Raw genomic sequence first — 9,644 nt, forward strand, 5'->3', positions numbered from 1 at the left:
CGATTTTATTAGTTATAGTTTGTATTTTAACTAGTTTTTGCCTGCGGCTTCACCCGCGTAGCAAGTGTTTTTGCTTGTCTATCGGGATCTCACAAACCATGCGGTCTTCTTTGGCACTATAACAAAACTAATAACGGTAAAAAAAATAACAAAAACCGTTATAACATAATTGAATAATAAAGTAACAGTTCAAAACATCAAACAATACGAAACACTCGATACAAAGACGCATTTTAAGGACCTTCACTCTCGTACTAATTGACAGATGATGCGAGTCAAACGATTTGACAAGATTGTGGAATCGATTCGGTCGATAAGCTTTGCTTAAGTCAAGCTCTATTGAAATAGAGTTCCGTTTTACGCGATGAAAGTTGACGAGATTAAAATTTTTCTTTTTAGTTTTAAAACACAATAATATATTTTTAAGTGATTTTTGTTTATTATTACGAAATCTTTTAAGCTATAGAGATATTTTTTTTGTTCTTTCTGGATTCAAGTATATTTTTTCATATATTATTGGCCTGAAACGTTCATGGCGTGGAATGGAAAAATAGCAAGTGTCACCGTACCCATGCTGTCCGAAAAGTACCTACTATAGCGTGTAGGCGCATGTTTGTAAACCAAGTTCCAACCAGAGGACCTCTGTTGGCATGCTAGTTTACAACCGTCTGGATGGAACATGTATAATTGAAACACCAACACTTAAAATGATATCCAGTTTATTTTACATCTTGAAAAGGTGGTCCAAAAACAATAGAGTCTTTATCATTATTCACAACAATATGATCTAGCGTCAAAGTATCGCTTTCGTCACCTACATGTGATAATGGACTTTTGAAAGCACTCCAGCTGTACGACTTGGATAACATTTCACAAAGGAATGGTGATGGGTCGTCGCAATTTTTAGTCATTGTGTTTAAATTCTCTTTAAATTTGTAAATCACACCGCAATCGTCCTTTAAGTCAAATGTTTCATTATGGTTCCATCTTATATAAAACGTGTTATCAAATTTATGACCTGAAACAATAAACGTATTATTATATTATATTTTAACCTTCTCACAATAATAATACTGTAGTCTTGAGTAGGTATATAGTTTTAATTTCAACTCGATATCTTCACGCGTTCCCGAGATGAAGGGTCTTGACAGACCGACGGACGGACAACAAAGTGATCCTATTAGGCTGGAAACAGTGCTCGACCGACGGTCAGCGTAGCTATATCTATGCAGGTCTATGAATGCGCACACAGCTACGCTGACGGTACGCGCGTGATTTGGTGCGCGCGTACGGTCGGTCGAGCCGTCGGTCCGGCTGGTCGGTCGCGCGGCGTCGGTCGACCGACGAGCTATGAGATTGTATGGATGCGTTCAGTGCTTCGCTGATGGAGCGACCGACCTGTGAACTGTACACACGCGTCGCAGTTCGCCGTCAGCGTAGCAATCAGCGTAGCACTGAATGAATTTTGGCAACCGACGGTCAGCGCTGACGGTCAGGACGTACCGTCGGTCGAGCACTGTTTCCAGCCTTAAGGGTACCGTTTTATCCGTTTGAGGTAAAGAACCCTAATTACTCATCCCATTGTTTACAATTGAACCGGTCAATCAATTTTTTTTTCAGGTTAAGATCCCACTTGCAAACACAAAAACAAAGTTTAGCTCAACAGTTTAAATACACACAATATTTTCTAGCAAATAAAATTGAATAAACATATTTTTACTTTGACTTTTGACTTTGATTACCTCTTGAAATTTCGACGCAGTAACACTCATCGAAGGTAATGGCAAACAATATCCCGTATAGATAAAACATTGTGTAAAATTTACTTCGACTTTGTGTAAGGTCCATCCGTGTTGCTACCAGCACTCGTTAATCCTACTTTACGGTGAAGGAAAACTTCGTTAGGAAATCTGCATAAACCTGCAACGCAATTCAATGGAGTGTGTGAAGTTCTCAATCCGCACTGGGCCCGCGTGGGAACTACGGCCCAAGCCCTCTCATTCTGAGAGGAGGCCTGTGCCCAGCAGTGGGATGTATGTATATAGGATGGGATGTGATGTTGATAATCATATCAATAGAGAAAGATTCATAGAATACCATGAATAGTGTAGAAATGACGATCTGATGTGTCGGATTCCATTTTTTTGAATCCCACAAAATAATCTTTGTTGTGCAATGTTATTTTATTCCTTATGATTTCGGCTTCAACTGAGTTCTTAAGTATAGCCAGAGATCCGCCTTCATTGAAACATGTTTCCATTGCCTTTTTCCAGGTCTTCCTCTTCACTTCGTGTAATTTAAAACACTTCCCAATTTCCTTCACGTATTTGTAACCTAAAAAATTAATATTTATTTTTTTATTATCAATAAGCAATTGTTGCAGTTTATTTGCCTAGCAATACAGGCTTCTAAATAATAATAATAATAATAATTGTTGCAAAAACAATCTGGTCAAATAACCCGCCCCTTGCCATGTCCGGCGCAAAAGTGTTCATAACGCTCGTGACATGTCCTCGTTGAATAGCCATGGATAGCCTTTGCACCAGAAATGACTCGGAGCGAAGGTCCTCCCCTTTTTAGGGTTCCGTAGCCAAAATGGCTCAAAAATGGAACCAGCGTTATATATTTCGGCAACATGCTGAGTGTCTTTCTGTCTAGTTTTAGGTGGTCTTATCCAAAATCCTTCCTTTCTATCTTTATTTCTCAGGGACTAACAATGCAAGAAATAGCTGTAATTTTGCACTGCTGTCTGTCTGTCCGTCCGTATTTGCTCAGACTAAATGTTAGAAAGCTGTAATTTTGATCGAATATAAAAAATAAAAAAATAAAATTTCTCTTCTCTTCTTCTTTTTCTCATCCAACCTTGTAGTGTGGGGTATCGTTGGGTAGGTCTTTTAAAACCATTAGGGGGTTGCTAAAACGATTTTTCGATTTAGTGATTCTTTTTAAATTTGAATAAGTGAAAATTTTCATTAAAATCGAGCGTCCCCCCTCCCTCTAAAATATAAACCAGCGGGTGGAAAAATTAAAAAAAAATCAGGATGGTAGTAAATATATCAAACTTACAAGAAAAACTAAAACGGTTAAGTTTTCTTGAGAATTATTAGTAGTTAAACAGTAAATAGCAGCCTACGGTATAAAATATACCTAAACTTGGAATATTCCGTACAAAATACGAAATCTTCAGAAAAATATTACTTATTTTTTTCGTATTGGCCACGGAACCCTATTTAGAGTGGCCGGTTTTTGTTTATAAAAACAAAAATATAAACTCAAATAAATGAACCAATTTTGAAAATAATTATACAAGACTACCTAAGGGTACACGTAAGGTAGGTATAAAAACGGTTAGGGCGCCCGAGAACAAACATTCGTATTATTGATACAAACTGCCCCGGCCGGGAATCGAACCCGGGTCCTCAAGCTTCGTGATCAGGTTCTCTACTCTAACCACTTGTCCATCCGGTCGTTTAAAGGGATTATACACCCTTATATATCAGTTTCAAAACTAAAGCTACATGATACAGCAGGGATTAATTGAATGTAATAGATGCGCTAGAAGCTCAGTATGTTCTAGAAGCAGGTGACGTTCATCCAACAGTGGATGGCTTCCCGATGATGGTGATTATTCTTACCAGTATCCACAGTAGGGCAGGCTTCTACTACTACTTTCTTCTTACATACAAAAAGCTGCACATTATTTGTAAAGTTACTACAGCTTTGGAGCTTGTACGACCCATTGCGTATATCCATCGTAACACATGAACCCATTCCATCTTCGGGAGGTGAATCATTTTCATTATTTATGGGTCCTGGATTTAGTAAACCTGAAATATATAAAAAATATGGATTACTTAGAAACTCTTTTTAGAAATTAAGGAAGGAAATCTTACGTTTTAAAAACACCAAATAGATTAACTAAATAGATTAATAAAAATTCAATGAAATATATTTTCTACCCTCCATTAAGACTAAGTACCTAACTATAATTTTATGAGCTTATGAAAAAAAATTAAGAATAAAAGAAAAGCTAAAACTAAGTTATGCTTGTCCAAAACCTATCTTCACCCACTCCCGTATAAAAGTGGTCAGTCTCTTTAAAATCTTACTAATAGACATAATTTGACGCGTGTAGGCAGAGCCACAGGTAAGAGCCAGTATACTCATAAAAGTCAGACATGTGACTCAACGTGGGGAGCATTCTTTAGAGCGACTTGTGGTGCAGGGAAGGGTCAATAACATAAGAACACGAGGAGTTCTCCTACGCGCTGGACTGACCAGGTAAAAGCAATCCTCCTCTGAACACTTGCGCCAGAGAAGTGATAGCCAGAGACAACTGGCGTGGCATTGCTCGACGTGCTACGTGACCACGAATGTTCTATCAAGAATATCCGACAAAGAAAATATTTAGACAATACCATTTCCATCAACGGTTATGAACTCGCCCAAGTCAACCACGTAATGCATACCGACGAAGACTTCGTTCACATTGGGTTCCTTTTTCATTGTTGACACTAGATCTTCCACGACGGTCCATTCTTCCGCCATCTTTGGATAGAACAGTGAAGATTCTTCATCTTCACATGCCATGAAAGCTGAACTCCAGGATAAGCCATTTTTTGCGGTCCAATGGACTTTATAGAAAGCATCAAATTTTGGTATATATGTGTAATCTTTCCTGAAGAACGGCTCGGGGTGTGAAGCCACGAGAGCAAAACCTGAAAAAAATTTGAAGTTGTACTCGGGTGCAGATTGTTCCTTATTTGCTCAATATTCGGTTAATGGGAGGGATTCTTGACAGGCAAAAGATCGCTAGATGGCGTTAATCCGTTTAAAGTTAAAGTTTACCAGTTATTTAATCAATCACAAACGTAACGCAACTATCAAAGTTGTCAACGGACCTCACGATGTCATGATACTGGCCTCACGATAATCCCAAAGTCTGAACCGCTAAACTGACAGATGGTGTAAAGATAGGTGTGTGATACCTTGGGATAAACATACATATTCCGGAAAATTGCATGGTTCCCATGGTATAGCAATAAACGAATTATTGGTAGACAATGTTGCGGGCAAAAGCTAATTAACTATAAGTACTTCTATTAAAAGAAAGATAGAATTTTGTAGTTTGCTTAATTTTTTATTTTCTTTAATAGCCTGCATGTATGTCCCACTGCTGGGCAAAAGCCTCCCTTTTTGACCTCCACATCTCCCTATCCGGAGCTATACCACGCGTTATATAAATCTGCCTAAAAGTTCATTACTTAATACTCAGTTTTGGCGCATTTTTGAGATACATTTTTTATGCGACGTCTTTACGTTACTCCGGGATTGTGTTCGAATCGCTTAGCGGTATAGTGCCTATTCAATTATTGGAATTATACCTTTATAGTTTTTGTATTGTAGTACTAGTCGTGGCAATGAACTTTTAGGCATAGTTAGACGGCGGAAGGTATACATCCGGCCACTCGCTCAGTACTGCGTCCTGGCTGTCTCGCCATCTACGCCTCGGTGTGCCTTGCCGTTGGTGGCCGTCGAGCGGCACCCACCATGTGGCTGTGTGCGCCAATCTTTGAGGGTGCATCCAGCAGATATGCCCACGCCAATTCCATTAAGCTGGGCGGTCACTTTCCCATCATCAGCGATTCGATTTTAGAGCGCAATATGGTATTTCGGATTCGATCGATTCTTGTAACTCCCAAGGTAGGTATGTTAGCTAATTTGTATTAGAGTTTTAACAAAAAAAGAACTCTGAGAAAAACTTAGTCAACTAAGTAATAATATATCTCATATTATTATGATAAGTGATTAATCTCACTGCGTGGGCAAAGGTCATCCACGGTCAATACGATAACATTCATTGGGTGTTTCAGATGGCTCAAAGACATTATTTACCACTTATTTGACATTGGGTTTTGAATTCGTATAATATAAAACATAACATTGATAACATTAATAAAATATTTCATTCTCATCATCATCATCATCTCAGCCTATATATGTCCCACTTATAATTAAAATTAAACTAATTTAAAATTATTACTAAAAGTAAAACAAACTAATAATTAAATAATAATCATCATCATCATCATCCCAGCCTATATACGTCCCACTGCTGGGCACAGGCCTCCTCTCAGAACAAGAGGGCTTGGGCCATAGTTCCCACGCGGGCCCAGTGCGAATTGGGAACTTCGCACGCAACATTGAATCGCTTCGCAGGTTTGTGCAGGTTTCCTCACGATGTTAAATAATTAATTCAATAATAAGTAGAAAAAAATTTGAACATGAAACTACCGTGAGACTCACTCATATTAAATATATTGACCCGGATAACTCACGTCTTAAATTGAGTTTAGCTCGACATGTTTCGGGCTAATCCGCGGAGTGCACGTGTTGCAGCAGCCGCTGAGTCCCGTTGCTCCTACGGCTACGGATTAGCCCGAAACATGACGAGCTAAACTCGATTTAAGACGTGATTTATCCGGGTCAATATATTTAACTAGATTTTTTTTAAAGTTTCCCCCCGCGGCCTGGACCCAAAGATGCTGGCAGCATTTCCTCTCTGTATAGCCATGCTGATACGTTATGCGAGGAAACTGCCAGCTTTTCGGTCCCCTGTGGTATCCGAAAGCCATTTGGATAATTCATTATAAAGATATACATATTATAATATTTTTTTTGGATTGTTGTGTTAGCTTTAATTCTACATAATATCATATTGGCCCATGTAAGTATTACATAAGCAGAATTTTAGTAGTTTTTGACTCTATTCTCCCTCTTGTCAGCTAAAATAAGCAAAGTTTAATCCCATCCCCTTTGGGGCTTACAACGCTGCTAAGAGCATAGAAAAAAACATTTTATATAGGTAATTCACTGGTAAAAACCGACTGGGCCTTTTCCGAGAAACTTAACAAACTGACATAAAACAAAAAAAAATAACCTTAGCAAAAAATTAAAACCAATTGTTAATGTAAGCTAGATCTTAGGCAAGATTCGAAAGATAAATTAAATTTCGGAGAAAAACTTACCGAAAAATAATAATGTCTTCTGGAGCATGTTACTCAGAGCGTGTTCACTTTTGAAATAATTACGACATCCTAACTCAATGCAGTGTTTATATTAACTTATCTCATTATTACTATGTTATCGTTTAGTTCCATACGTTGCAAAGGCAAATAGAGTAACTCGGGGAATCCCCATATTTATGTTTTTTTTATTCGACTGGACGGCAAACGAGCAAGTGGGTCTCCTGATGGTAAGAGATCACCACCGCCCATAAACATCTGCAACACCAGTGGTATTGCAGATGCGTTGCCGACCTAGAGGCCTAAGATGGGATAACTCAAGTGCCAGTAATTTCACCGGCTGTCTTATTCTCCACGCCGAAACACAACAGTGCAAGCACTGCTGCTTCACGGCAGGATTAGCGAGCAAGATGGTGGTAGCAATCCGGACGGACCTTGCACAAGGTCCTACCATCCACACTGCCACCCCACCACCACCACTGATTACATCATTATCGGTAAAAAACCAATGCGGTATAAAATTCAATTATAATTTTATGAATTAAACTAGCGTTTACCCGCGGCTTCGCACGCATAAATCATTAGCTACAGCAGTTGAATTGAAATTCCGGGATTTTAACCAATTCTCGTGGGAATTCCCTAAAATGACATCGTGGTCTTCATTGACGTTAAATTAAAACACCCGTGTCAAATTTCATGACTCTAAACCCAGCGGTTGTAATTTAAGATTTTATCCCTATCCCTTGGGAAAATCGGGATAAATAGTAGCCGATGTGTTATTCCAGACGTTCAGCTACTTACATACCAAATTTCATGACTCTAAGCCCAGCGGTTGTTATTTAGAGATTTTATCCCCATCCCGTGGGAATATCGAGATGAAAAGTATCCTATGTTTCAATCCAGATTATAAACTAAATTTTTGCAAAATTTCATCTAAATCCGTCCAGCCGTTTCAGCGTGAAGAAGTAACAAACATACTCACTCACTCACAAACTCACTCACTCACTCACTCACAAACTTTCACATTTATAATATTAAGTAGGATTCGGGTTTTGTTCGGCGTACCTTGATTTAAGAGCAGCTTGAATTAAATTAAGCCTACAAAAAACAAAAAAAGACATTCAAAAGATATATAAATAACTAGGGATTACTTATATACGTCCCACTGCAAACGATAGGCCTCCTCTCTAAATGAGCTAGCTAGGCTAGGACCATTAGTTCCCATGTGGGCGCTTGTTGGGAACTTCGCATATTTCGCACATAAATTCCGAAAAACAAAGAGGTGCGAGCCCGGGTTCGAACCCACTACCCTCTGCTTGAGAGGCTATAGAGATGCATGAGAGATAATAACATCCTATAAGTTGTAGGTAAATTATTACTTTGTCAAATTCAAACTCGTTGGTATGCTTTTGCATAATGACTAGATTGCAGTATACAGCTGTATGGAGTTAGATTCGATAATATAACTAAAGTTTAATTTGATACTTACTGGTGCCTAGAGTCCTGTCTGCGAAGTTTTTTTTTTCGACTGGATGGCAAACGATGGATGGTCGCTATCCCTGCATTATACAGGGAGAAAACAACATAATAATTTGTGATTATCCAAGTCATTTTCCTGCGCACACACTTAAAAAAAATACGGCCCAAGCCCTCTTATTCTGAGACGAGAACTGTCTCCTGCAGTTGGACATGTATATGCCGAGATATAGATGATAATGTTGTATGGAGCAATCTCCAATTCTCACTCAAATAGTGAATATTACACACAGAATTTTCGATAAATAACACGTTTACTTCAAATAGGCAATCCCACGGTTGTATCTCACAAATATATGGTCATTGGTCATGATATTTATTGATGCGGAACCCGCCCGGACAGCGCCGACGGGAAATTGAAAACCATCGAACATTATTACCGAATCGTGAAATATTTCTTAGTTAATAGAAATTGAAAAAAAAAAAATATTAATACGTGTAGCACATAGTTCGACAGCTCTTTTGAAAAGATAGTAAGGTTTCTCAAAAACTTTTTTGATTAAGTGAAGATTTCCGGAAATAATCGCTCCCAATGTAACACCAGGGGTATTGCAGATGCGTTGCCAACCTAGAGGCCTAAGATGGGATACCTCAAGTGCCAGTAATTTCACCGGCTGTCTTACTCTCCACGCCGAAACACAACAGTGCAAGCACTGCTGCTTCACGGCAGGATTAGCGAGCAAGATGGTGGTAGCAATCCGGGCGGACCTTGAAGTGTAGCAAAAATACGTCAAGAACTAGAGTGGCAGTTTTGTTGTGAAGATCATTTAAATTGTACCTGTTTAAAACAAACATATTACTTTTACACAATGGTTTAACAATAAAGTCTTGACCATTGAGTACTCAAGATTGGTTTTTTGGAATCTTTTTGTATTTTTTATTTCAATTCCAAATTTTTACTTTTACGGCCATCCCGTAAAACCTAAATTGAAAATACAAACTGAAATAAAGATGCATGATGATGGTCCACCAGTGACCATCAGTGGTGTAGCGGTATAGCACGCGGTACGGATTACCAAGGACCTGGGTTCGATTCCCAGTGATGGTCTTATTTTTCTGTTTTTTCTGTGCATCTTTATTTCA

General features: G+C 38.6%; 1 protein-coding gene across 2 annotated transcripts; it reads right to left on the bottom strand.

Moving 5' to 3' along the window:
* Positions 1 to 702: 702 nt before the first annotated feature.
* On the bottom strand, positions 703 to 7,110 carry LOC141429438 (uncharacterized). Of its 2 annotated transcripts, none has more exons than XM_074089745.1 (5): positions 7,029 to 7,110; positions 4,470 to 4,718; positions 3,636 to 3,827; positions 2,098 to 2,334; positions 703 to 1,018 (listed from the first exon to the last, which is right to left on the bottom strand). In XM_074089745.1, exons 1-5 carry the CDS (start codon positions 7,054 to 7,056, stop codon positions 720 to 722), a joined length of 1,005 nt encoding a protein of 334 aa, XP_073945846.1. In that variant the 5' UTR covers positions 7,057 to 7,110; the 3' UTR covers positions 703 to 719. The 2 variants fall into 2 exon arrangements, with proteins under 2 accessions (XP_073945846.1, XP_073945845.1); XM_074089744.1 differs by having other exon boundaries at positions 4,419 to 4,718.
* Between the last annotated feature and the right edge of the window lie 2,534 nt (positions 7,111 to 9,644).

The sequence above is a fragment of the Choristoneura fumiferana genome, chromosome 7, assembly GCF_025370935.1.
Source record: "Choristoneura fumiferana chromosome 7, NRCan_CFum_1, whole genome shotgun sequence".
NCBI classification, from domain to species: Eukaryota; Metazoa; Arthropoda; class Insecta; order Lepidoptera; family Tortricidae; genus Choristoneura; species Choristoneura fumiferana.

What these genes read in the sequence shown, in the direction of transcription:
- LOC141429438 (XM_074089744.1), bottom strand. Translation starts at nt 7,056, where the DNA reads ATGCTCCAGAAGACATTATTATTTTTCG. An exon ending in CTGCCCTACTGTGGATACTG is followed by an intron (nt 2,335 to 3,635) that starts GTAAGAATAATC and finishes TTAATTTTTTAG; the next exon opens with GTTACAAATACGTGAAGGAA. An exon ending in TCATTTCTACACTATTCATG is followed by an intron (nt 1,019 to 2,097) that starts GTATTCTATGAA and finishes TTATTGTTTCAG; the next exon opens with GTCATAAATTTGATAACACG.